We start from the raw sequence: 27766 nt of genomic DNA, 5'->3' as shown, positions 1-27766 counted from the left end.
AATAGTTCCAGGTAATAGAAGAGCAGAACTGCGTAAGCTTGGAGCAGGGGGCGGGGGGGAGGCGGAGTGAGCCAGTGTTGGATGAAGTATTTTCTTTCATGAAAGATACAGTTAAATACACATTTGAAGTTTTTTTTTTTTTTTAGTGCCGCCTTATAAAAACAGGTTACCAAAATGACGGGAATAAAGTGAGGGAGAGAATTATCCGGAGGCGCACTCCACAACGCCCCAGTTGAGCGCGGCCACCGGGCGAGTTCCGCGGCCGAAGGTCCCCGCGCGGATCCCCGAGCGGCCGAGCCGGGGCCGGGACTGGAGCGCGGGCGCCCGGTGCCCCCCGGGCCGGCAGGACGCGCCCGCAGCGCCCCGCGCGCCCCCGAGCGTCGCACGTGCGCCTTCAGGCGCAGTCTCAGCCGGCCGGGCGGGGGCGGGGGCCAGGCGGCCCGTGGGCTCTGCCCGCGTGCGGGGTCCGCCCCCCTCGCCCTCCCCCCTTCCCCTTTTGCCCTTCCCTCTCAACCGCAGCCCCAGCCCCACGTGCGCGCAGCCCCACGAGGCGCCTCTAGCCAGCCCGCCTCAGAGGGGCGCGACCCCCAGCCACGTGGGGGCGGGGCCCGGCGGGGGCGGGGGGCGGTGCTTGCCCGCGGCCCCTCCTCCCGGCCCTCGGGCGCCCCTCCCCCGCCCGTGCGCGGCCCGCGGGCGGCGGGCGGGGGCGGGGGCGGGGTTGTTGTTGTGCCGAAGCCCCGCCCCCGCCCGCCCCCGGCCCATCTGTTCCCCGCGGGCCGCGGCGACATTGTGCGGGCTGGGCGGCCGGGCCGCGGCGCGATGGGCCCGGGGCAGCCGCCTCGGTAGCTCGGCCGGAGCGGCGCCGGGAGCTGGCGGGCGGCGGGCGCGGAGGCGGCGGCGCTGCCGGAGATGCGCCCCGAGGAGGGCGGCGCGGCCGGGCTGGGCGAGCTGCGCTCGTGGTGGGAAGTGCCGGCCATCGCGCACTTCTGCTCGCTCTTCCGCACGGCGTTCAGCCTGCCGGACTTCGAGATTGAGGTGCGCGGGCCGGGGTCGGGGGTCGGAACCCGGGTGGGGTTCTGGGGGGCGGGGGCGCGCGGGGACCTCTGAGGGGCTGAGTCTGAGGGGCTGAGTGGGGGTCTGAGGGCGGGGAGCGCCCCAGGGCGGCCCGGGAGGGCGGGGGTCGGGGTCCGGGCTGAGGGGACCGGGCGGCGGGGAAAGTTGGGCCGTTACTCCCGGCGGCGTCCCTGCGAGCGCAGCGCGGGGCCGGGCGGCCGGGGGAGCGGACGGCGGGCTTTGTGGGGCCGGGCAGCGGGCGGGCGCCCCTGGCCGGCGCCCCGACCCCTCCCCCGGCCGCCTGGGGTCGAGCGCGCGCGGCCGGCCGGTGCCGCGGCCCCGGACAAAGGTGCGGCACCGGCGCGGCCGGGCGGGCGAGCGGGGCCGTGGGTCCGCCGCCCGAGGGAGGCGCGCCCGGCGGCGGAGGGTGCGCGCGGGCGGGCGGCAACAATGCGGCGGCCTCCGGGTGCGGGGGGCTCGGCGCCGCACGCCGTTTTCAAAGTTGGGACGTGACTCGGACGAGCACGGCTTTTTCTAAAAACGTGAGCGGGACGATGGCTCCCGCCGCCTGAGGAGGAGAAACGACAGATTAGGGAATGCCGAGCGTCAGGACTTGTGCCCCAACCGTCCCGAGGACCCCGTGTTTCCTTTTAGTTGGTGAAAATCCTCAGCACTTTAATTCTGCTGCTCAAAATGGTGGCTGCGGTGGGAGGTGTTGTGGTGACAATGCCGTGGTGGTGCCGCTAAACTTGCCCCTGCCCCATTTTCTCCCTGAAACGTAATAGGACTGAGGTGCTGCTGAATTACGGGTTTAGAGTTTAAGAACCCCGTCTAAAAATACTGTGGAAAAATTTCATCTTGCAAAAATCCATGTATTCCGATTTTACTGACGGAAAAATAGAAGAAAGTAATCTTGCTCGAAGTTGTTACAGAAGTCGAGTAATCTATAAATAACGTTTTATGTTCTAAGTAATGAACCTGTGGTTTCTAAGTATTAGCAGCTTGAATTCCTAAAGGCAATGTAACCTGATCTGAGAGGTCCAATCTGTGTGTATAACAGAAATGAAAAATCGTTGTTACAGGTGAATAATCAGGGCCACTTGAGATGAGTGTTTTCTCTTCGGAGCCCAGTATTTCTTGGAAGTGACACTTTTTTGGTGGTTGTTGTAGTTAAAATGTGTGCTATTTGAAGTATATAAGACACGATTGAATATTTGGAATCCAACGTGTACGTATTTTGGTAATTATCCGTATCTGTTTATAATTTGGAGATGTTGTTCCCTAGATGGATACCTAAGGATAGTGACTTTTACCTCTGCAGTTCTTGTTGTAATCCTTTTCACATGTGTTTTGATGAATGCAAAGTTTAATAACTTAAAGTTTTCAGTAATTGTCAGAAATTAAAAATTTTAAAGTAATTTTTAGGCTTCTAGCAAATTTGACTCCGTGAGCGCAGAATTCACTGAGAACATGGTCAATTTTGATTCTCTAAGTATAATTAAATAAGTAAATTATTTTTATTTTGCTTAAGTGATTTTTTTTTAATCTAATAGTTTATTGTCCTGAAAGTTTGACAAACAATCCCTTGGTTAGAGTTTATGATGCACTGGAAGAGCCTTCTTAAAAACAAACAAACAAGAAACAATACTACTGCTCAGTTGGACAGCTGCAAGGGCCCTATAAAATCTTAATTTACTGCAACTTTAAAAGATAGAAATGATGAATAATACCAAGTGGTAGAAGTTGGGTATCAGCTTTTTTAGGAAACCAGTTTTCAGCTGTGGGAAAGAACTAATTTTACCCTTGACCACCAAGCTAAACCCATGGATTTATAGAAAATTTAGGAAGCAGAATCTTCAAGGACTTGGCTTCTATTTATCTAAAGCAAGGCAATCTCTTAGATAGCTGAAGGTCTGGGAGCATTCATGCTGCAATTCTGCAAGAGGTCAAGACCTCCCACTTAGAGAACTGATCCCCAAAGCATGGATATTTTTATTTTTGCATGTAAGAAAACCTTTTTACTCTGTTAATTAGCCTTGAATGTACAGGATTTCTTTAGATGTCAATATACCAGATTCTTGTTTTTTGGGATATGTTTAGGGACTTGTATGTTGCTGCCCCCCAAGTATGGGTCCTGTAATCATCAGACCAAAAATCTGCGAATGTGTAGATATGCTTTAAGTTAAAAATTTCGGATTTTAAAAACAATGCATAATCATTATATAAGACTTGAAAATCATTATATAAAATATAGGTAAGAGACTTAAATCACCCATAATCCCACCACTCAGAGATAAAAGCTATTAACTGTTAACATTGTATCCCACCACTCAGGGATAAAAGCTGTTAGCTGTTAACATATTTAGAAATTCCCAAACATGCTCACACGTGTTTTTGTGCCCTGGATTAAGTGGTGGTTTAATTTTTCAGATGAGGAGATTGAGGTGTAGCTGGACAACAGTAGATTAATGATACTGAATTCAGTAGTTGGTGTTATGAAATATCTATAACTAGCTGCTTAACTGGATGGATTACCAAAGAAGCTCATGGCACACCTTCTTTGCCTCAGAAAATTATCAAATTCAGAGCCACTTCATTTATATCAAGTGTTCTGTAATTGTTTAACATTCTAGTGGGTTAGGCTGGTTATGTTTTGTCCTGATTCGAGAGTGAAGAATGGTGAATTGATCTCCCGAAAGATTTAGTACTGGGACTTCCCTGGTGGTGTAGTGGTTAAGAATCCGCCTGCCAGTGTAGGGGACACAGGTTCGAGCCCTGGGCTGGGAAGATCTCACATGCTGCGGAGTAACTAAGCCAGGACGCCACCACTGCTGAGCCTGCGCTGTAGAGCCCATAAGCCACAACTACTGAGCCCGCGTGCTGCAGCTACTGAAGCCCACATGCCTAGAGCCCGTGCTCCACAACTAGAGAAGCCACTGCAATGAGAAGCCTGCACACTGCAACAAAGAGTAGCCCCTGCTCACCACAACTAGAGAAAGCCCGCGTGCAGCAATGAAGACCCAACACAGCCAAAAATAAATAAATAAGTAAATTTATTAGGGGAAAAGAAAAGATTTAGTACTAATTTTTTTCCCGCTAGCCAAGTGATCTTTACAGTGGTAGCTTGTCTTACATAACCAGAGTAAGGTAAGGGACGATAGACCATCTTCAGTAATCTGGTCTGGAGTTAATCATGGTGGGTGTAGGGTGGGTTGCAGGGGGGAATCCCATCATAAACATTTTGGGCATATTTTCTCTAGAGAAGAAACCAACCATGGGGCTTCCAGGTGGTTCTTTGAAAATGGTCATGTAGAATTACCTGGTTCATATAGTAGCGGCAAGATGAAAATAATGTGATGGTCCTGTCTACTTTTTTTCTTGAGCTTCCTGCTTTGAGTACAGAATCCTTTGCCTTCCTGGTTGTGGTTGTATGTGGGTTAAGACCCTCACCTCATCAGCATGATGATCTGGGGGCAGTGTCTTTAATTCGGGTTCCTGTTGGTGTTTCCTTGGATCCAGCCTCTTGAATCAAGAGCTCTAGGCATGAATTATTAAACATGAAAATAAGTGATAGAACTTGCTGAGAGTAACTTATTAGTACATCAGGCCTATCAGTGGTCTCTGAGCCTGGGGCCCAAGGATGGGTTATAGGAGACTTTGTGTTGGTGTACGTATGTGTACTTTGTCACTTCCATCAAATTTTGAAAGAGATTCCAACCATAGGAAGGTGAAAAGGCCTTAAACTAGATGAAAGATTTAAGTTGGCCTTGAGTAGGGGAACCAGAAGGCTAGTTTCACAACACAAGATGCCCTGGACCAGGAGTTAGGAAACTTGAATTCTTATTACTAGCTTTGCCCCTAACTATGTCTGTGACCTTTGGCAGGTCAAACAGCCTAATGAAAAAGGACACTTGTATAGTACTTTGTACATTTTCCAAATGTTATTTTATTCATAGCCATGCTTAACCATCACTGGGAGGTAGGAATTATCTTAATTTTGCAGATGAGGAAATTGGAAGGTTAGAGAGGCTAAGTTTCTTGCACAGACTCTCACCTGGATCTCAGGTTCTTTGATACCAAATTCTTTGCTACTGCTGCTACATCGCACTGCTTCTACTTTAATTTTCACCATCTATAAAATGAAGGGCTAGACATAGAAGTAATGGCCAAGATTCCACAGTGCAAATGTACAGTTCTTTGGTTCGTAATAACGTAGGGTACAGAAGATCCTTTTTAAAACTTCTGCTGGGACTTCCCTGCTGGCGCAGTGGTTAAGAATCCGCCTGCCAGTGCAGGGGATGCAGGTTCGAGCCCTGGTCCGGGAAGATCCCACATGCTGCGGAGCAACAAAGCCCGTGTGTCACAGCTACTGAGCCTGTGCTCTAGAGCCCCCAAGCCACAACTACTGAAGCCTGTGTGCCTAGAGCCCGTGCTCTGCAACAAGATAAGCCACCACAATGAGAAGCCCGCACACCGCAATGAAGAGTAGCCCCAGCTCTCTGCAACTAGAGAAAGCCCACGCACAGCAAGGAAGACCCAACGCAGCCAAAAGTAAATAAATAAATAAAATAATTAAAAGAAAAACAAAAACTTCTGCTGAATACAGAGGGACAAGTTCATGATTTCATTTGTTTCTTTCAGCAAATAATTATTGAGCATCCATTATGTGCTAGATGCAGTTTATTAGGTGCTGGAGGTACAGATGTGAACATAACAAAAAAATACCTGCCTTCTTTAGTGGAAGGAGACAGATAATAATAAACTAATTGGCATAGAGAGAGCCAAGTTGAGGGGGTAGGTTGTTGGAATTTAAAATAGGGTGATTAGGTGTGGGTGGCCTCATTGAGAAGATGGCATTTGAGCAGGACTGAAGGAAATAGGGGATTTAAGATTATTTAAAAACTAGTAGTTTGTGGGACTTCCCTGGCGGTCCAGTGGTTAAGACTGTGCGCTTCCACTGCAGGGGGTGCAGGTTCGATCCCTGGTCAGGGAACTAAGATCCTGCATGCCGCGCGGCGCTGCCAAAAAAAGAAAAATTAGTAGTTTGTCAGAGTAACGTATTGAATGGAAAATACCAGATGATAAATGTCTTCTAAGACTCAGGGTGTGCTCCTTCTCTGAGGAGGGAAGGCCAAGAACAGGATGGGAATTCCAGAGGGGCAGATCTTGAAACCCTAAAAAGGGGACTGCTCCGTCAGAGTGTCATTCAACCCAAAGTGAACACTGGCTCCTTTTCTGCTTAGACCAGTGTCTTGAAGAGGAAGTCCTCTTCTTCTTCACTTGGCTGCATGTGAAGCTTCAAAGCTTCAAACTGGGAGCTTCTCCAGTTGTAGAAAGGGTAATAACCTCTCATCTCTGAAGGACAGCCCATGTTAGCACCTGGCTTGCTCTACCACGGAAGTTCAGTTTGGTCTTGCTTAATTTTCTGGAACACAGAGGGGAAGCCTAAAATACGACCTGGCAGCATGGCAGCATTTGGTACCACCGCCTATCTGCCCTTCGATCAGGAGAAGCTGAGTGCTGGATTCTTGTGGTGTGTTGGGCTGGCGGTAAGCATGAGGGGTTCTGGCAGAGTGCTGGGAAACCCGCCAGTGTGCAGGGCGGGTCAGGTGAAAAGTGGGTGTGGACAGAGCCCCGGGGACAGAGGGCACAGCTTCTGACTAGATGGGCTTAGATCTAGTTGATGGGATTGAAAATACTTTCAAAAGGGATCAAGCAGAGAGAGCCAAAAACCTGGACTGTGGGCCCACCTCTGTCATTAACTGGAGCTGTGATCTTAGGCAGATCACTTGGTTTCAGATGCCCCAATCTATAAAAAGGCAATTGTGGACTAGGTGATTCCTGGGTTTTTCCTCTGTCAGCGTGCTACGATTCCCTTCGGATGTTTCTCAGCATGCAGGGCACAGGTATCTGATCCAGAAAGTCACCGACCTCCCTGGTTAGGACCAAAGTTATGAGCTGTGTTGGGGTCCGTGTCTTACAAATTAATTTTGTACCAAACTAAAGCTGCAAATCCATACTTGATGTGTTTGTGGATTGTATGAATTTGTTTTTCTGTGGAGATCTTGTCTGCATATACATTACTTTGAGGGTAGCTTAATTGATGTTTTCACTGTCTTCGAGGTCCTCAAACTAAGATTTTGTATTTTGAGATTATGAGGAACTCATAAAGGAGGATGAAGGTCTTGAATTCTGTTCTTTTCAGTTCGCTTCTGTTTGTTCACTTAAATTGAACAGCATTCACACTTATAACTTTGAGTGGAGACCGGTTGAAGGTTCTGACCTGGGGCTTGCCTCTCATTTGACGGTGAAACTTTGCAGGTATCTGTTCTCTGCTTCCCTGTATTTTCCTGTTTCATTGGACTCTTTCTTGGATCCTTTCATCATGTCTTCTCTACAGGAGCCTCTAACAAATACTAGTTTATACCGGAAAACTCGGGAAGGTTTTTTACCGTAGTTCTTAGATCGAGACAGGAGTAGTTGGATGGTGGTACCAAGCTCAGGATTCTCCCAACCTCGCGCTGTGACATTCGGGGCCGGACTACAGCCGCGTGAGTGGCGGGGCCGCGTGCACCCAAAGACGTGGTGCCTCCCAGAGTCCGCCCTCCGCGGTCACACGAAGAACCCCGGGCCCTGAGGCGGGCGGGGGCCCCTCCCTACAGGGAGTCCCCGTCCTGGGTGCGAACCTGTGATGTTTTTACGTGTAGGGTTGAAGGGAGTTAGCTGTGCTTGGTGTGCCGTCATCAGCAACTGCACGTCAGAAATCTGGGAAACAGATGCTTTGTTAATTCTTTTCTTGGAGTCGTTTAGGGGAAGAGGATAGGTTGGGGGGGGGGGGGGTTGCGGAGAGGGCGCTGAGACTCCTGAGGGACGAAGCGGGGACCTCCCTCGGGCCTCCCAGGACCGGAGACGGCAGCGGGAGGGGGGCTAGCGTGCGTGCGTGTGCGCGCCCGCCTGCCGGGATGCAGCCCCTCAGGCTGTAAGAGGTGTGTAACTGTTCCGCGGGGCGCTTGCCTTCCCGTGGGGTCTCCGCTCATGCGGCACCGCGCGCGCGTCGTGGGTGCATACGCGGCTTCGTTTTGGTCGGGAGCGAAGGTTGCGTGGTGGCGGCCCGAGCCGTGTGCAGGACACGCTGCGGGCTCGCGGGCGCCCAGGAGTCCCGGCGGCCGGCGGTGTGGGGTCTGGCCCCTACGCCACCTTGCCCGGCAGTGACTCCGTGACGCAGGTTATCCACACTCCCGTGGGAAACGGGGTGCGGCTTATGTAGAAATGTACGGAAAGTTTCGTGTCCTGATATCGCGTGGACTGGAAGATGGGCATTTGGCTGGTCCAGGCACATGGTCGTGTTCTGGTACGTCTCACACTGTCATGGTCACTTCAGGTTTGGCCCCCGGCCGAGCCGCTACGGCTTTCCGCGGGTGGCTTGGCTGCATGAGTGTGGCCCCTGGACTGAACGTGTGAATGGTGTCACCACAAACTGTGCCTCCTTCTTTGCCCCCCATGACCCCCCAAGTTAAGTGAAAACAGAGGCAGTGATAGAGCCACGGTTACTCTAAACTCTTCATGTTTTTAATGTTGAACCTTCAAATCAACTCCCGTTAATAATTGCCGAGAACGGAGTAAGTTCTTACAGCTGAGAGTGGTGTGATTGGTCAGCTGGAGTGGAGAGTGTTTTCTCCAGGCCAGTTGCTTTTCATGAACACCCCTCCCTGAGTCGTCATTGTTTCAGCAGCAGTGCACTGAGGACGGTGATTTGCTTGACAGAAAATGTGTTAAATTAGCAGACCTACTTCTTTAGCAGATCTTTTCTCACCCCCATTCCCATTGTGTTTCTTCTGTTTCGCTGAAGGTTGTGTTTGCAGTCTTTTAGGTGTGGGAGACAATTTTTATAATCGGTGTCCTGGAGTTCTTTGCTTAGGGGACACTTATATAGGGGGAAGGTGACTTAGAGAAATTTCACTTGTGCCATAATTAAGGGATTTAATTTTTTTTCACTCTTAGGCTGGTATGATTTGGGTTAGTATCCCACATGTTGTTAGAACGTTCCCCTCCCGGTCCCCAACATCCGGTAAGGGAGGCTGGATGCCTGCTTTAACAACATAATGGAAAACGTGTCTCTCAGAAACAATGTTGAGGATGCCTGTGTCCTTATACCACTAGAGTTTCATCACTTTTGGTGATGGAGCCCTCTTCATTATCTATAACTCTACTTGGATTTCTGTACTATGCAAGCCTTCAAAGTGATAGTGGAATTACAAACAAAAGGGGAATCTAAAATCCCAGTCTCCCTTCTGTCTGTTATTGTCATCTTTATTAACATTAACGGCCCCAGAATAATTGCAGAGGTATGGGACCAGGTGGCTCTTCTGCTGCCCTGGGGAATTAGAGTATGTTGTGAGGGAGGAAAGGGTGAATGGCTGGGTGGCAGCGATGGCTGCAGGAGCTCAGAGGCCACAGGGCTCATGAATGACGTGCTTCTTGTGGAAGGCAGGGCTGGGAGTGGGGGGGTCACAGTGAGTAAGCGCATTGCAATCAGAGTTCTCTCATTTGGAGGGCTAGTGAAAAATGAGGTTGACAGACAGGAGGTGGGACGCTGCAGCAAGCCTGGAATGCCAGGCCCACTCGTGTTAATCTTTTTTTTTTTTTTTTTTTTTCCAGTATGCGGGCCTCTCACTGTTGTGGCCTCTCCTGTTGCGGAGCACAGGCTCCGGACGCGCAGGCTCAGCGGCCATGGCTCACGGGCCCAGCCGCTCCGCGGCATGTGGGATCTTCCCGGACCGGGGCAGGAACCCGTGTCCCCTGCGTCGGCAGGCGGACTCTCAACCACTGCGCCACCAGGGGAGCCCCCGTGTTAATCTTTTTTATTCAGGCAGTGAAGTTTTGGGCAAGAATGACAACAAAGTTTTAGACTAAGAATGTCCTGGGTACTAAATGTTTTAGATTAAGTCTGGTATTGGTAACTGGGCTTAACTCTAGGAGTGGAGTGGTTGTGAAATGCTGCAGGTAGCGGTAACAGGAAAGGACCTTCGTCACTGGCTTTGAATAGTGCGACTAGGTGACTGACAGTGTTGGGTGCATAGAGAGGGTGGTATCTGGTAAGGATGTTTTTGGCTGCAAGTAATGGAATGCTGTACTCACAGTGACTTAAAAAACTCTGTGGACTGTCCTATAACACGTGGTCTGGAGGATCCTGGCAGGTATGCTGCTCAGTGACAGTGTCCTTAAGCGCTCAGGCAGTGGTCTGCGAGTGGTTACAGGATGGTTTGCATAGCTCCAAGGTCTGCATTGCTGAGTGATGCAGGGAAGTACAGGAAAATTACAATTGAAAATCAATTGTATGTTGAGTTGGTGATTTGAAGAGGCTGGAGATGACTTCAGAGAAGGCTGTTGGGAAAAGGAAGAGGGAAAGGCTAAAACTACATTGTCCTGGAATGAGAGACGAAAAGAGCTCTCTAGGAGGCTTAAGAGAATGGTGGAAAAGAATGAACTTTTTAAAAATATTTATTTTACTTTATTTATTTTGGCTGCATTGGGTCTTCGTTGCCGCACGCGGGCTTTTCTCTGGTTGCGGTGAGCTGGGGCTACTCATCGTTGTGGTGTGCAGGCTTCTCATTGCGGTGGCTTCTGTTGTTGCAGAGCATGGGCTCTAGGCGCGCGGGCTTCAGTAGTTGTGGCACACGGGCTCAGTAGTTGTAGCTCATGGGCTCAAGAGTGCAGGCTCAGTAGTTGGTGCCACACGGGCTTAGTTGGTCCGCGGCATGTGTGATCTTCCTAGACCAGGACTTGAACCCGTGTCTCCTGCATTGGCAGGCGGATTCTTAACCACTGAGCCACCAGGGAAGCCCAAGAATGAACTTTTTAGAAAAACTTTTTCACGAGTAATATGTAATATTATAAAAAGAAACCCCAGTTCCTCCTAGGTTAATGTTTTAGTGCTGTACTGAAGAGGTCAATTGTAGGACAGCCTATCCCCTGCTTTTTTTTTTTTTTTTTTTAAGACAATCTCAAACGTTTATTGCCTTCATAACAAAAACAAAATATGAAGCTCAGAACTGGATCACTTGGCCCTTTCTCTTCTCATCTCCTCCCAGCTCAAAATGCTTGCATCTCTTAATAGCCAGCATTCTCTTAGATCTGCAGTTCGGCTCAACACATTCAAGCCTCAGCACAATCTTCTTTGTAGTTTTAGCCTTTTTCCGGAAAATCGGCTTAGTCTGCCCACCATAGCCACTCTGCTTCCTGTCATAACGCCGCTTTCCCTGGGCATACAGAGAATCCTTGCCCTTCTTGTACTGTGTCACTTTGTGGGGTTGGTGCTTGCCACACTTCTTACAGAAAGTCCGGGGGGTTTTAGGAACGTTCACCATGTTTGCGAGAGCGCTGTCGGCACAGAAAGCCTATCCCCTGCTTTTTAAAGAAGAGTCAGCTTGTTTCCAAATTCTCCTGCCTGTCTTATACTAGCAGTCCTCTTCACTCTTCTATCCCCTTCTGATTGTTGGGAGTGGGGTGGTAGTGACCCCACCTAGGATTGCCAGTTGCTCCTTGTTTTAGCTTCCTATATAGGAAAATGAAACTGAAAATCTGGGCCCAGAAATGTACCCCTTTTATCATTAGAATTTTAGATTTACTTTTGCTTACCTATTGATTGTTTGGAATTCTTCAGTTTGTAGTTTTTCTCTGTTAAGTATTTAATGATTTGTATGACTACTACTTAATGGGACTCATTCTTCCATAATGGGAGTTTATGTACAAATAAGATAGTTAGGTATCAATGTGGTGCTTCATTTTAACCACAGTTCCCCACACCTGGGGAAGTGACAGCTCAACAGAAAGGAGTAGTTCTTCTGTTTATTTGTTTGTCTTATCTGCCACCTAGCTCTACAAAAATTTTTGGAGGTTATCTGGCTGCTCTACCTGCCCTTTGCCCCTTTTCCCTCCTCCTGGCTGAAGTAAGTCTATATCCTGGCTGGTAATCTGACACATCTTGCAGGAAAAGATGAACTGGATCAATCAAATTCCCATTCTTGGGATTGTAACCTAGGAAATACGAGGGTTATCAAGTTAGTGTGGAAAAGCAGTTAAAAGGTCACAGTGAGGGCTTCCCTGGTGGCGCAGTGGTTGAGAGTCCGCCTGCCGATGGAGGGGACGCGGGTTCGTGCCCCGGTCTGGGAAGATCCCACATGCCGCGGAGCGGCTGGGCCCATAAGCCATGGCCGCTGAGCCTGCGCATCCGGAGCCTGTGCTCCGCAACGGGAGAGGCCACAACAGTGAGAGGCCTGCGTACCGCAAAAAAAAAAAAAAAAAAAAAAAAGGTCACAGTGAGAAGCCTCGATGCAAACCAAATTCTTGCATGTGAAGGAGCAGAAACTGGAGAGAGACCCAGCATTAGGGGAATTAATAGGAAGGCTCCAGCCCCAACACATTGGTGTCCATCCTGCAGGAACCCCCAAGCATCTGAGGGACTCTGTACTCCTTGCCCCCTCCCTTTTCTCCATGTGTGTGTATTAAATATTTTATAAACGTAGGCTCATACTTTTACTTAGACTTCTGAATCCTGTTTTATTCAGTTAACAATATTACATGACACAGGATGCCCTTTCATAGCATACGTTATGACTTTAATAGCTGTGGAGCGTTCATGCTCTGATTTATTTAACCAATCCTCAGTGGAGCATTGAGGTTATTTTTAGTTGTTTACTATCATAACAGCCATGAACAGAAAGATTGTTTTCTTCCCAAGATAGAATTAGTGTTTTTGTTCATTAGACTTCTCTTATTACCCTCTATATTTGAAGTCTTAAGTTTTGAATTTTCTTCATAGTCAGTTTTTATCTTGCATTTCATGACAAAAGCTAACATGAATTTGGTGCCCACTGTGGGCACTCCAGGCACTGCTTGGTGTTTCTCATGCATCCACCTATCCTTTTTTAAAATTGAGATACAATTGACATACAACATTAGTTTCAGGTGAACAGTATAATGAATCCATATTTGCATATGTTAAGAACTGATCACCACAGCAAGTCTAGTTAACATCCCACACTGCACATAGCTACAAATTTCTTTTCTTGTGATGAGAACTTTTTAAGATCTACTCTCAGCAACTTTTGCTTGTACAGTACAGTGTTGTTAACCGTGGTCACCATGCTGTACATTACATCCCCACGACTTACTTATTTTATAAATGGAGGTTTGTGCCTGTTTACCCCCTTTACCCATTACACCCACCCCTGCTTCTGGGAACCACCGGTCTGTTCCCTGACAGTAAGTTGCAGACATGATACCCCTTACTCCTAAACACTTCTGTGTTTTTATGCCTTAAAAATACAGACATTTTCTTACATAACCATAGTATAATTATCAAAATCAGGGAATTAATACTGAATAAAATTTCTAGATAATAGTATATCATATTGTCAGCTGACCCCAAAATATTAATGTATAATTTATATGTTTTTATGATTTTAAGTACAGTGTTATGTTAGGAATTATTTTGCTGGCTCGGGTTTTCAGTCTGGGGTCATGTGTTGCATTTCACTATCGGGTCTCTTTCGGCTCCGGTAGCCTAGAGTGGTTTTTCAGTTTTTGTCTTTCATAACCTTGACCTTTTGGAATTGAGACAGTCCCTCAATTTGGGTTTGTTGTATGCACTCTCATGATGAGATTCAGGTTCTGTGTTTTGGCAGGTGTACTAAAGAAGTGGTGTGTCCTTAGGGCATCGTATCAGGAGTCACGTGATGTCACTTGGTCCCATGGTGATGGTTATTATTAACTTTCATTGCTTGGTTTGAGGTGGTGTCTGCCAGCTCTCTCCTCTGTGAAGTTACTGGTTTTCTCTTATAATTAGTACATAGCTGGTGGGGAGAGGCTATGTAAACATCCTGTTTCTCATCAAAATTTCACCCATTTTAATCCTTGCATGCTTCTTTGCCTGAGTCAATCAGTACATCATAGTTGCCAAATAGTTATTTTCAAATTACATCATTCTTTTTACATTTATAAGTTGGCATTCATAGTTTTCATTCACAGATTTTAAGTGTTTGATTCAAAACTGTTTCTGGTGTCTGATAAGAGTATAATTTTATACATTTTTTTTCTTGGAAATTTCATCTAAATGAATAAGCATTTGATATAGTAATTTTCACAAAGTGAAATAATTTTTTAAAGCTTCAGATCTTATTTTTTCTTTATACTTTGAGAAGTTTCAAACATTCATACAGTGAAGTTTGAAGACAAATAGAGGTGAGCCCTGCATACCTTTACTTTAGATTCACCGGTTGGTAACATTTTACCACATTAGCTTTATGTTTTCTTTTCTTTTAAATTTTGATTTATTTACTTATTTTTAATTAATTAATTTATTTTTGGCTGTTTTGGGGCTTCGTTGCTGCGCGCGGGCTTTCTCTAGTTGTGGCGAGCTGGGGCTACTCTTCGTTGCGGTGCGTGGGCTGCTCATTGCGGTGGCGTCTCTTGTTGCAGAGCACGGGCTCTAGGTGCGCGGGCTTCAGTAGTTGTGGCCCACGGGCTCTAGAGCGCAGGCTCAATAGTTGTGGCGCACGGGCTTAGTTGCTCCACAGCACGTGGGATCTTCCCGGACCAGGGCTCGAACCCGTGTCCCCTGCATTGGCAGGTGGACTCTCAACCAGTGCACCACCAGGGAAGTCCCTTTTTTGTTGAACCATTAGACAGTAAGTTGGCAATGTGATGTTACTTCCCTCCCCCCCAAAATACTTTGCCATGTGCTTCATAAAAATAGGGACACGCTCCCACATGACCACATCAGCATGTTCACGTTTAAGAAAATTAACAATAATTTTGTAATAACATCCATATCCAGACATCCTCACTTGTCCCCACAGTGACTTTTAGAGATGTTGTCCCTCACCTCTATCCCGGATCACACATTTGTTTGGTTGTTAGGGGGGTTGTTTTTTTTTTAATTTTTCATTCATTCATTTTTGACTGCATTGGGTCTTGGTAGCTGCGCGCAGGCTTCCTCTAGGTGGGGTGAGCGGGGGCTACTCTTGGTTGCAGTGCACGGGCTTCTTATTACAGTGGCTTCTCTTGTTGCCGAGCACGGGCTCTAGGCGCGTGGGCTTCAGTAGTTGTGGCACGCAGCCTCAGTAGTTGTGGCTCGCGGGCTCTAGAGTGCAGGCTCAGTAGTTGGGGCACACAGGCTTAGTTGCTCCGTGGCATGTGGGATCTTCCCGGACCAGGGTTTGAACCCGTGTCCCCTGCATTGGCAGGCGGATTCTTCACCACTGCACAACCAGGGAAGTCCCAGGCGGATAGTTTTTAAGCAGGTTGAAGCCAACCCATTTATCTTAGTAATAAGGAAGAATTGGTAAAATGATTTAAATTTCAAGCTGCAAGTATATTAGGTGAAATAATAAGGAAAAAAGAGAGTTCATTGGAATAATACTGGCTCCAGTCCAGGCTGTGCTTAAGGTGTGGGCAAGCTGCCTCTCTGAGCCTCAGCTTCTTCGTTGGCAAGTTACTGGCTTATTCCATAGGGTTATGCTGAGATTCAAATGAGCTGAGGCATAGGAGGGCCTGGCACACACAGATTTCTACACCTGGTAACTATTATCATTAAGTTTTTTTTCTCCTTTTAGTTTTTTTTTTTGCGAGACGTGGGATCTTCTACCAGGGCTCAACCTGTGCCACCTGCAGTGGAAATGTCGAGTCTTAACCACTGGACCACTAGGAAGTTCTCATTTTAGATTTTGAATTATGATAATGTTTTAACAGAATCATTTGGAAGAAAGGAATTAAATAATAAAGATATGTTAGTGAGATTGCTCATTTACTTATTTTGAAGTCAAAAGGCAATAAAATTGTAAAAAGAAAATCAGTCACATGCTTACGTGGATTAAAGTGATTGCTGAGTACAGGTTTTTAATAGCTTTATAGAGACATAATTCATATTCCATACAATTCACCCACTTACAGAGTATAATTTTGGTTTTAGTGTATTCATAGATGGGTACAGCCATCACCACAGTCAATTTTAGAACATTTTCAGTACCTCAGAACGAACCCATACCCTTTGCTGTTACCACCTCTATTTCCCATCTCCCTCCCCAGCCACGAGCAACCACTAATCTACTTTCTGTTTCTATAGATACCCTCTTCTGAGTTTTCATAATGAATGGGATCATACAGTATAGGGTCTTCTGTGACTGGCTTTTTTCACTCAGCGTCATTTTTTCAAGGCTCATCCATGTTGTAGATGAGTGCTTCATTCCTTTTCATGGCTGAATGATAACATCCCATTGCATGGATATGTGGTGCTATATTTACCTGTTGATGGATATTTAGGTTGTTTCCACCTTTGGCTTTATGAACAGTGCTGCTGTGAACATTGGTGTACTTTTTTGTGTGTAGACACGTTTTCAGTTCTCTTGGGTATATACCCAGGAGTGGAGTTGCTGGGTCATATGGTAACTGTGTTTAATCATTTGAGAAACTGCCTGTTTACCAAAGAGGCTGTACCATTTTCTGTTTCTACCGGCAGTATATGAGGGTTCCAGTTTCTCCACATTCTTGTTATCTGACTCCTTAAGTCTAGCCATCTGGTTAGTGTGAAGTAGTATCTCGATGTGGTCTTGATGTGCATTTCCCTGATGACTAATGGTGTTGAGAGTCTTTTCATTTGCTTATTGGCCATTTATGTATCTTTCTTGGAGAAATATGTATTCAGATTCTTTGCCCATCTTAAAATTGGGCTGTCTGCTTATTGTGGAGTTATCAGAGTTCTTTACATATCCTAGACATAAGTCCCTTATCAGATATATGATCTGCAAATATTTTCTCCCATTCTGTGGGTCGTCTTTACTTTCTTAATGGTGTCCTTTGAAGAACAAAGTTTTTTTTTTTTTCCCCAAAATTTTTTCAATTTTTCTTTTTGGCCGCGCCACGTGGCTTGCAGGATCTTGGTTCCCCAACCAGGGGTTGAACCCAGGCCCCAGCAGTGAAAGTGCCCGTCCTAACCACTGGGCTGCCAGGGAATTCCCTGAAGAACAAAAACTTGAAATTGATCTATTTTTTCTTTTGTTGCTCATGCTTTTGGTGTCATATCTAAGAATCCTTTGCTAAATCCAAGGTCATGAAGATTATACCCCATGTTTTCTTCTGAGAGTTTTATAACATGTAGCATAGTTTTATAGTATTTTGGTCTTTGATCCACTTTGCATTAATTTTTACTTATGACGTGAGGTAAGGGTTCAACTTCATTCTTTCTCAGGTGGCTGTCCAGCTGCCCCAGCACCATTTGTTGAAAAGACTGTTCTTTCCCCATCAAAGTGTCTTGGCACCCTTGTCAAACATCAGTTGACCATGGATATATATATAGGTTTATTTCTAGACCCTGAATTGTTTCACTGATCTATACATCTGTCCTTGTGCGAGTACTAACACTGTCTTGATTAATGATGGTTTGTAGTGAGTGTTGAAATTCAGGAGTGTGGGTCCTCTGTTCTTTTTCAGGATTGTTTTGGCTACACCAGGTCCCTTTAGAATCGGCTTGTCAGTTTCTGCGAGGATAGCTGCTGGGATTTTGATAAGGATTTGGTTGAATCTGTTGATCAGTGTAGGGGGTATTGCCATTTTAACAATAAGTCTTCTAATCCATGAACATGGGGTGTTTTCCCATTTTTAATTTCTTTGAACAATGTTTTACAATTTTCTGAGTGTAAGTTTTTGTGCTTTTGTTAAATATATTCTGAAATATTTTCTTTTTGATGGTATTTGTGAGTGGAATTGTTTTCATTTTCAGATTGTTCATTAACATTGTGTTTTTAAATCAATTCTATTAATTCTAATTTAAATACAGTAAAGTTGCACCTTTTTAAAATGTGTAGTTTGAGTTTTGACCAACGCATGCACCCTTGTAACAACCACTACTCCAATCAAGATATAGAACATTTTGCGGGGGGAGGTGCTTCCCTGGTGGCGCAGTGGTTAAGAATCCTCCTGCCAATGCAGGGGACACAGGTTCGAGCCCTGGTCCGGGAAGATCGCACATGCCGCGGAGCAACTAAGCCTGTACGTCACAACTACTGAGCCTGCGCTCTAGAGCCCTCGAGCCACAACTACTGAAGCCTGCGCACCTAGAGCCTGTGCTCTGTAGCAAGAGAAGTCAACACAATGAGAAGCCCGTACACCGCAACAAAGAGTAGCTCCAGCTCGCAGCAACTAGAGAAAGCCCGCGTGCAGCAACGAAGACCCAATGCAGCCAAAAATAAATAAATCTATTAAAAAAAAAAAAAAAAAAACCACAAACATTGTGGGGGAATTCCCTGGTGGTCCAGTGGTTAGGACTCTGTGCTTTCACTGCCGAGGGCGTGCGTTCAGGTTCCATCCCTGGTCAGGGAATAAGATCCCGCAAGCTGTGTAGCGCGGCCAAAAATAAATTAAAAAAAAAAAAAAAGGCATGGAACATTTGTGTCCCCGCCAAATTTTCTTTGTGTCCTGTGGCAGTTGACTCCCACTTTGGTCTCAGTCACTGGTCTGCTTTCTGTGACTGTAGATTAGTTGGCCATTTCTAGAATTTCACATAAATAATCTTACAGTCTGTGTTCCTTTGTATCTGGCTTCTTTCAGTCAGCATGATTTTAAGATGCATCCATATAGTTGTGTGTCTCAGTGGTTAATCTTTTCACTGCTAAATAGTATTCCATAGTATGGCTGTACTGCAGCTTATCCAATTTCCTGTTGTTCTCCTATTGATGGACATTTGGGTTGTTTCCAGGTTTGACAACTGAATATAAGTGCTGAGTATATTCACATAGACATATATCACAGGTGTTTGTGTGGTTATTTGTTCTCAGTTCTCTTGAGTAAATACGTAGCTGTGAATTGCTGGGTTGTATGTAAGTGTATATTTAACTTTATAAGAACCTGCCAAATTGTTTTCCAAACAAATTTCCTTTTAAATTATTTTAATTGATGTATAATTTATATATATGAACACCCTCATGTTTGGTGTACATTTCTGTGGCTTTTTACAGTTGTATAACCACTACCCCAATCAAGGTATAGAACAGCTTCATCCCGCAAGAAATTTTCCTTATGCCACTTGGTAATTGACCATTTCCTCTAGGAAATGCAGTCATTTACGCTGTCGTATAAGTGGAATCGTACAGTATGTAGCCCTTTGAGTTTGGTGTCTTTTACTTGGCAGAGTGTATTTGAGGCTAGTCCCTGTTGTGGCATGTGTCAGCGCTTCGTTCCTTTTATTGCCAAATAATCCAGTGTTGGAGCAAACTAGTTTGTTTATCCATTCACCAGTAGAAGAACGTTGGAGCTGTTTCTAGTTCAGGTGATCACACATAAAGTTGCCTAAGCATTCACACACAGCTGTTAGCCTGAATACCTAGGAGGAGGATTGTTGAGTCCTGGTAAATATGCGGTTCACTTTGGAGAACAGTCTGGCAGTTTCTGGTGTTTCCCCCAGCAGTGTGTGAGCCTCTCAGTTCCTCTGCATCCAGTGTTTGTTACTGTCAGTGTTGTTCTGAAAGCTGTTCTAATAGGTGTGTACTGCTATCTCATTGTGTTTTGAATTTACATTGATCTCATGACTAATTGTACTGAGAGTTTTTCCATGTGCTTATTTGCCATCCCTAATACTTTGGAGAAGTATCTTTTAAAATCTGTTGCCCATTTGAAAACTTGGGTTGTTTTCTTAATATTGAGTTTTGAGAGTTCTTCATTTATTTGCAATAGAAGTTCTTTGTAAGATACACACTGGGAAAATATTTTCTCCTATTCTAGGGCTTGTCTTTTTTAACAGTGTGTCTCGCTCTCTCTTTTTTTTTTTTGACCGCACCTTGTGACTTGAGGGATCTCAGTTCTCTGACCAGGGATTAAACGTGGGCCACAGCTGTGAAGGCCCGGAATCCTAACCACTAGGCCACCAGGGAATCCCCCAAAAGTGTCTCTTGAATGGCAGAACATTTTAAATTTGAGAAATCCAAATTTATCCAGTTTTTCTTTTTTGGATCATGCTTTTGGCATCATATTTAAGAAATCATAGCCTAACCTAAGATCACCAAGAATTTCTTCTGTGTTTTCTTCTAGAGGTTTTATAGTTGCTTTTTACATGTTTTGTTGATAGTGTATGAGAAGTATTTTTATTGCTCTTCATTTAATTTCTAAGAAGTAAGTGGTATTTCTCTATTTGCATGGAACTGTTTTGTCTGGGACAGTCTAGAGGACTAATCCTTAGAAGTAAAGTTCTGATTTCTTTTTCCAGCTTAATTCTGGAGCATAGAGAATCATTCTGTGTTGGAAAAGACAAATCTTCCTTCTAGGTTGTTGAAAGGGGATTTTCCTCAAAAGTTGGCTGCAGTGGTGCTGCAGAAGCATTGGCATCGTGCGTGTTAGCTTTCCTCTGAAGGAAGGAATTTGATGATGAAAATAAAGAGTAGATTATTGAAATAGTTGGTACAAGATAATTTACAAAGCAGAAACAATCAGTTTGCTTATTTTACAGTCGCTTCCTCCAGTACTTAATGATTAATGGGATAAAAAGTTGTGAATGCGCACTCATATGCAGATTAGTACAAGTAAAACTGGAGAAATTGGAAAAGGATCAGTGGATGGTATTGAAATCACTACCATACCCTGGTGGTAATGCTATAGTTGTGGAGAATGTTAGCGCTGGAGGAAAGTGAGCAAAGTGCACAAGTTTCTCTGTATTATTTCTTAGAACTGCAGATGAATCTGTGATTATGAAAATGTCAGTTAAGAAAGTAAGACTGGGTTCAAGACCTCAGAGCCAGAAGGTAATTTGGTGGTCGTCCCTCAAGTGAGTGATGCACACCCGAAAATGTGGACTAAGTAGCTCGCCCAAGGTTACTTGGCTAGTTAATGGCAGCATTGAGTGAGATGACTAGTTCCTCTGACTGACTGTCCACGTGAGCAGTTAATACAGAACCAGGACATGAAAGAGAAGCAGGAACTAGAAGCAGAGGTCTTGCAGCCTCGGAGAGTTTGAGGTTTGGAGCCTGTACTTCATTGTGTGGCTGTGGTGTTTTTTTGTTTGTTTGTTTTTTTAATATCATTTATTTGGCTGTGTTGGGTCTTCATTGTGGCGTGCAAGATCTAGTTCCCTGACCAGGGATCGAACCCAGGCCCCCTGCATTGGGAGCAAGGAGTCTTAGCCACTGGACCACCAGGGAAGTCCCTGGCTGTGGTGTTTTCAGTGTATAGATTAAACACTTCATCTGAAGCTTAGATTAGAATGTTCTTGAATTACATCAAAAAGTCTGTTCAGTGGAGAAGAGGAATCAGTAAGTCCATTATTTTGATGTTGTGTAGACAAATCACTTGATTATGTGAATTTATTTTTTAATTTAGTTTTTATTTTGAAAGATTTCAGACCTACAGAAAATTTGAAAGAATGGTACAATTAACACCCAGTGTTCATTTAGATTCAACAGTTATCATTTTCCACATTTGTTTCTCTTTTCTCTTTCCCTCTCTCTCTCTCTGTATGTGTGAATACACACTATATATGAACACAAATATTCACTTTTTTGTCATGCATACATCATGATCTTTCACTCTTAAATACTTCAGCATACATTGCCTAAGAATAGTATAAAAATAAGAATGTTCTCCTGTACAACCACAATACTATTAATACTTATAAGGAAAATTAAAAACTGTTTCATGATATTACTTAATAATATTTCATAACATCATCTAATCTAATATTCAGACCCTCACCCTGCCCCCATCACAAAAATATCCTTCATCGCTGGTTTGGTTTTGGTTAAGGTTTCATGCTTTGCACCTGGATATGATTTAATTCCTTTTCATCTAGAGTAGTCCCTTGACTTTTTGCTTTTCGTACTCATTGAAGAGTCTCGGTCAGTTGTCTTATAGAATATTCCGTGTTTTAGATTTTTCTGTTAACTCAAGATTAGATTCAAGGTAAACATTTTTGTTAAGACTACTTCATATGTGTTGTGGGGTACATACTGTTTCACATCAGAAGCTGCATAGTTTCAAGTTGTTTACTGTTAGTGATACTTATTTTGATCACTTGGGTAAGGAAATTTATCTTTTTGATTGAGAAGAAGAGAAACCTACTAACATCACTCAATCAAGTTACCCTTGAGAGGATAGCTCTGTACACTGACAGGTACCAGAAAGTGAGGCAAAAGATGTAGTCACTGCCCACAAAATTGAAGAGCTAGTTGGAGGTATTATAGAGATAGATGTTCAAACAGACTGTTGTAGTACAATAAGATGTTTGTTAAAATGGAAGTGTGCACAATACAGCAGAAGCTAGTAGCTTTAAAAAAAAAAAAAAAGCTAATAGTTGAGCCTGTTGAGGGGAATTGGGAAGGTTTCACAGCTTCCTCAGAGCCCGGAAGGCTGGCTGCAGAGTCAGCAGGTGGGTAGGTATAGAGAGAGGGTCATTTGGCAGGGGTGACAGCCTGTGTGGAAGCACGGAAGAGAGACAGTGTGCCAGAGAGGGGAGGGAATATGGGTATTGTAGGACCATCTTTGCACGGTGGACGGGGGTGCAGGAGGTGAGGCTTAGGTTAGTGCTGAGGCGATGGTTAGATAGGAAGATTATTTGGTTTTATCCTGAAGGTTGGGGTTTTCAAACTTTTAAAGCGGTGAATCACTTTGTTAGAAGGAAATCTTATGCAGGAACTCAATATATAAAACAGATAAAAATGGAGCACTGTTTGAAAATTGCCGTAGGTGATGAACTATTATAGTTTGAGCAGGGGAGAATGATGTGATCTAGTGTTTAGAGCAGGTCTGGCATATAATCTGTGTGCAGTAAATATTTGTTGATTGAATGGAGAGTAAAAAGTTGTTCTCAATGTAGAATGAGCAGATTGGAACCAGAAAGACACATTACCAGGCTGTGGCAGTGGCCTAGGTGAGAGCTGACGGGACCTGAACTCTAGATCGAATGAGGCTGCATATGAGGGTTGGAGACGGTTGGATAGTGGCTGAATATCTAGCACAGCGGTCCCAGTCCCACCCACGGTGCCACGTCATCCCCAGGGAGTGTTCCGGGAATATGTGGAGGCATTTTTGGTCCCAGAGATCTGAAGGCAGTACTGGTGTTTCGTGGATGGGGGCGGCGTCCTAGATGTCATACAGGGCTCAGGACATCCCCACAATGAGGACTTAACCCCCAGGTTAAGAGCGTTCACGTAGGTGAAGAAAAAAATTGGAATCTAAATCCAAACTTCCGTTTTATATGTAAACACAAGATAATTTTTTCAGTGTTTTAACATGTATCAAAAGTTTTAGGAATGCGACCGTTCTTTTTTTTTTAAGTATTTATTTATTTTGGCTGCACTGGATCTTCGTTGCGGCATATGGACTCTTAGCTGCGGCATGCAGGATCTAGTTCCCTGACCAGGGATGAACCCGGGCCCCCTGCATTGGGAGTGCAGTCTTACCCACTGGACCACCAGGGAAGTCCCGGAATGCGACTGTTCTGAACCAAGAGAAGCTTATAGTGTTTTGTTTGGAACATTGCTGAGAGTTTTTCACCATTTCGGGACATCCTATATCATATCTTACTCATCATCGGTCATAGTTGAATTGCTTACACTACAGCTGTATGTCGGTCTGTGTTCTTACCTTTGGGTTCTGTTTTAACAATTGACTGACTGTTGTGTCTTGTAGTGAGTCCATGCTTAAGCATTTACATTCTGAAATGTATTTTATGACATATTTCATTTTGTGTCTCCTCTTGATTACAGTTGAGGTAATATATCAATTATGTTATATATGACCAGTGATGAGTAAGATATGATATAGGATGTTCTGAAATGGTGAAAAACTCTCAGCAATGTTCCAAACAGAACAGTATAACCTTCTCTTGGTTCGGAACAGTCACATTCCTAAAAATGATGGATGTAGGAAGGCTTTATTATCTATGAATTTTACATCAGGATAATGTGGGGCATGTCAGAACTGTACTATGAGGAGGGGAGTGCAGGGTCTGACAGGGGAAGAATCTCTTGTCTTCTATGAGTTCTAGAATTCTGGTTTGGGGACTGCCTGCATGTCGTTACTCATTGAGATGAGGATTGGGTCTGGGGTGAAGGTAGTAAGTGTGGGGCACGCTGAGGTTGGGCTTACATGCAACCTTAAAGTAGAGATGTGTGGTAGAAATTGTAAATGGGGATTTGGAGATCAGGAGGAAAATAACAGTTGACGTTTATGGAGAGTGAGGTGGTTAAGAAACAGGTTGTGGAACCAGCCTGGGTTTGTTTCCTGTTGCCCTGCTCCGTACCTGTGTGACATTCATTGTACATTGACATGGACTGCTCTCACACCCGGTTTTTTCATCTTTAAAAATGGGAATAATAGTGCCTACTCATTGAATTCATGTGGGAATTAAGTGCCTTAAAACAAGTCAAATACCTGAATAGTGCCAACTTAAAAAGTTGTACTCAGATTAGCTATTATTATTCACCAAAAATTCAGTAAGTGCCAAGAATTACAAATTAATATATGAATTATATCATCTGGTCCTTACAAAACAATATTTTTATGAGAAGACTGAGGCTTAGGGAGATTTACTGTAGATTTGGGAGTCCTAAATTGTACAGTAAGTAATAAGCCTAAATTGGATAGGATCGAATCAAATGCTGTGAGGTCTTTCTCTTCCATCTGTGATGCTCAGTCTGGCAGCATCAGCATTGCTCGGAAGCTTGTTAGACTTGCAGAATCTGAGGCCTCACCCTCTGTTTACTGTGTCAGACTCTGAATTTAGATAAAGCTGCCAGGTGATTCCTGTGCCCCTTAAAGCATGAGAAGCTTTGGGCTCAGAGATGTGAGCTGGTCTAACTCAGCAGGGGTAGAAAACGAGGAAGCCTTGTTAGGTGGTATAGTAGAAGGCTCATGCGGTGGACCACCAGGTTGGGCCCTGTCCCTCGCTCCAAGTTTTAGCTTTGGGACCTTGGCAGGTCTCTTTCATTCTCTGGACCTCAGTTTTTTCATCTTTAGGTGAGGCAAGTTGTCTTTCAGCTCTAACATTTTATGGTTCTGTGTTCCGGGCCTTCTACTTCTGCAGAAGGCTTAGGGCTTGGATGGTGCGAGAGGTAAGTGGTGATCTGGGTAGGAGGGTCAGCAGAAGTACACTGAGGAATGAGTATACCATGGATGGAAACGGTGGATTTTACTAAAGTAACTATATTTTAGTATAATTTCATCCTTTCTGAATTTTGTCCAGAAATCTTCAGATTCAAGAGATACGTTCTTGAAGCATGTCTTGAAATTTAATGCTGGCATGCTGATGCTCATGTGATAATTACTTTTTCGTTACTCGGCTTATTGTAATTCTCAAGTTAACATTATATTTGGATATATTTTATATTAAGTTCTAAAACAGTATTATTTTTTTTAAAAAAATCTATAAGTCAGATTTGGGCTCCACATTTGTCTGAGCTTCCTCATTTTCCTTTAAACTTCCTGAGGGCACTGACAGTGTCTACTACTTCTTTGTACCTACAGGGATGATGTCTAGAATAAGCACATTTTAGTGTGCTTAGGTATTAGATGACATTTTATTTATTTCTAAATGTAGGCGAGCAACTTTTTTTTTTAAATCTTATTTATTTTTGGCTGAGTTGGGTCTTCCTTGCTGTGTGCAGACTTTCTCTAGTTGCGTTGAGCGGGGGCTACTCTTTGTTGTGGAGCACGGGCTCTAGGCATGTGGGCTTCGGTAGTTGCAGCACCTGGGCTCAGTAGTTGCAGCACGCGGGCCCTAGAGCGTGCGGGCTTCAGTAGTTGCGGAGTGTGGGCTCAGCAGTTGCGGTCTGCAGGCTCTAGAGCGCAGGCTCAGTAGTTGTGGCACACGGGCTTAGCTGCTCTGCGGCACGTGGGGTGTTCCCGGACCAGGGCTTGAACCCGTGTCCCCTGCATTGGCAGGTGGATTCTTCACCACTGTGCCACCAGGGAAGTGCCAGATGATCTTTTATTTGTGTTTGATTTACACATTTTTCCTAAAAATATATTAACTTCTTTGAAGTTTAAAAATCTAGATCTTTTCCCCTTGAATGTAGTTGCAGTGTAATCTTTAGGATTACCCTCAATTTTTATGCCAAACTCAGGTTGAGTGACTGAGGAAAAGAGATTTGTATTATAAAAAGCAGAGGAAGGTATGTGGGAAGTGGAGAGCTCAGTGACAGGCAGCCACAGAGATGTGCTGGAGTAGGTGGAAGCGGGTGTTCTCTGTGGATGGTGAGGTGGAAAGTAACTGAATGGTGCTGAATGAGGTTAAGGTAGCCAGAGACCACCACCTCCCAACGCTTCTTCTTTCCCATCCCCTAGGAGGCCCTTTGGAATGTCCTACTTCTTGCAGGTCACTTCATTTTGAAATCCTTGTTTTAAAGAGGGGCTGCATTCTGACTCCTGTGCTGGCTGCCATCTGCTTTTCTCCCAGGTTTAGGAGTGTAAGGCGAGCCAGCAAGCCGGGGAAGGCTAGAGACAGGGGAGAGGTTGTTCTGAAGGGGGATGGAGGTTGGTTGTTCTCTAAGTAGCTGGCTGCATATCTGGGTAATTGTAATCTCATCTGTCTTTGTAGAGGTGGTTGGCAGGACCCCAGGAGAGCCTTGTCCTTGCAGGATAGACTTATAGAACAAGTGTGGCTATGATTCAGAACCCTCCTCTCCTCCAAAGAAAAAATATTCTGGGGGAAGGGAAGGGGTAGATGGCGGAAATTGGCAGCTGAAGAGGTTTTGATGGTGGATTAGTCTGTTTCTCCATAGCACTGCTTGTTATTGGAAGACCAGAAGAATATTTTATCGATTTAATTAAGTTTGAAAAACAGCTCTTTTGATGTATAATTGGCACACGATAAATTGCGTATGTGTAGAGCTTGATGAGTTTGCATGTATGTATACACTTGTATGTCATCACCAGGTGTCCATGGCCCTCAGGAGTTTCCTGTGCCCCTTTGTGTGATCCTTACCTCCTCCTCTCCCTCCCCACCCTCCTTTCCCAGGTAGCACCAGATCTGCTTTCTGTCACCTCATTAGTTTGCATTTTCCCAGAATTTGGTAGAAATGCCATCACACAGTATGTACTCTTTGGGAGAGGGGGCGATGTGCTTAGTCAACTCAGCATAATTAGCTTGAGATTCATCCACGTTGTGGCATATGAAGTAGTTCATGTCCTTTTATTGCCGAATACTTTCCCCCTTTATGGGTTTACTGTGATTTGTTTATCCACTTCACCTGTTAACGAACATTTGTGTACCATTCCTTAGACATAAATTTTCATTTCTTTTGGGTGAATACCTAGAAGTAGAATGGCTGGATAACATGGTGGGTGAACACTTAACTGAAAAAATTTATTTATTTATTTTTAAAGAATTTATTTATTTTACTTTTGGCTGCGTTGGATCTTTGTTGCTGCACGCGGGCTTTCTAGTTGCGGTGAGCAGGGTCTACTCTTCGTTGCGGTGCACGGGCTTCTCATTGTGGTGGCTTCTCTTGTTGCGGAGCATGGGCTCTAGGCATGCGGGCTTAGTTCCAAGGCATGTGGGATCTTCCCGCACCAGGGATCGAACCTGTACCCACTGCACCACTCGGGAAGTCCCTAGAATAATTTTAGATTTACACAAAAGTTATTGTGACAGTACAGAGAGTTCATGTGTATCAGGGTCAGCAAACTTTTCCTGTAAAGGGCCAGATAGTAAATATTTTAGGCTTTGTGGACA

The 27766-nt window shown here is 44.8% G+C and overlaps 2 protein-coding genes across 7 annotated transcripts in view; one reads left to right on the top strand and one right to left on the bottom strand.

The window, feature by feature from the left end:
* Positions 1–775: 775 nt before the first annotated feature.
* Positions 776–27766, top strand: part of CECR2 (CECR2 histone acetyl-lysine reader) — a 154634-nt gene continuing 127643 nt past the window's right edge. For 3 of the 6 annotated variants that reach the window (XM_027093400.1, XM_027093397.1, XM_027093398.1), the window contains exon 1: positions 777–1035. In XM_027093400.1, the coding sequence (XP_026949201.1) occupies positions 910–1035 (126 nt within the window). In that variant the 5' untranslated portion in view covers positions 777–909. Of the gene's footprint in view, positions 1036–27766 lie in introns of all 6 variants that reach the window. The other 3 variants (XM_027093396.1, XM_027093395.1, XM_027093399.1) reach the window with 2 other exon arrangements.
* Positions 11030–11456, bottom strand: LOC113613016 (60S ribosomal protein L36a-like). The gene has a single exon (XM_027093401.1). It carries the CDS (start codon positions 11418–11420, stop codon positions 11100–11102), a length of 321 nt encoding a protein of 106 aa, XP_026949202.1. The 5' UTR covers positions 11421–11456; the 3' UTR covers positions 11030–11099.

This window comes from Aethalodelphis obliquidens, unplaced genomic scaffold (genome assembly GCF_003676395.1).
Source record: "Aethalodelphis obliquidens isolate GAN/ISIS:26980383/991018 unplaced genomic scaffold, ASM367639v1 scaffold83, whole genome shotgun sequence".
Lineage (NCBI taxonomy): Eukaryota > Metazoa > Chordata > Mammalia > Artiodactyla > Delphinidae > Aethalodelphis > Aethalodelphis obliquidens.
Note: the sequence above shows the minus strand (reverse complement) of the source record. Positions and strands in the feature narration are given on the sequence as shown.

What these genes read in the sequence shown, in the direction of transcription:
- LOC113613016 (XM_027093401.1), bottom strand. Translation starts at nt 11,420, where the DNA reads ATGGTGAACGTTCCTAAAACCCCCCGGACTTTCTGTAAGAAGTGTGGC.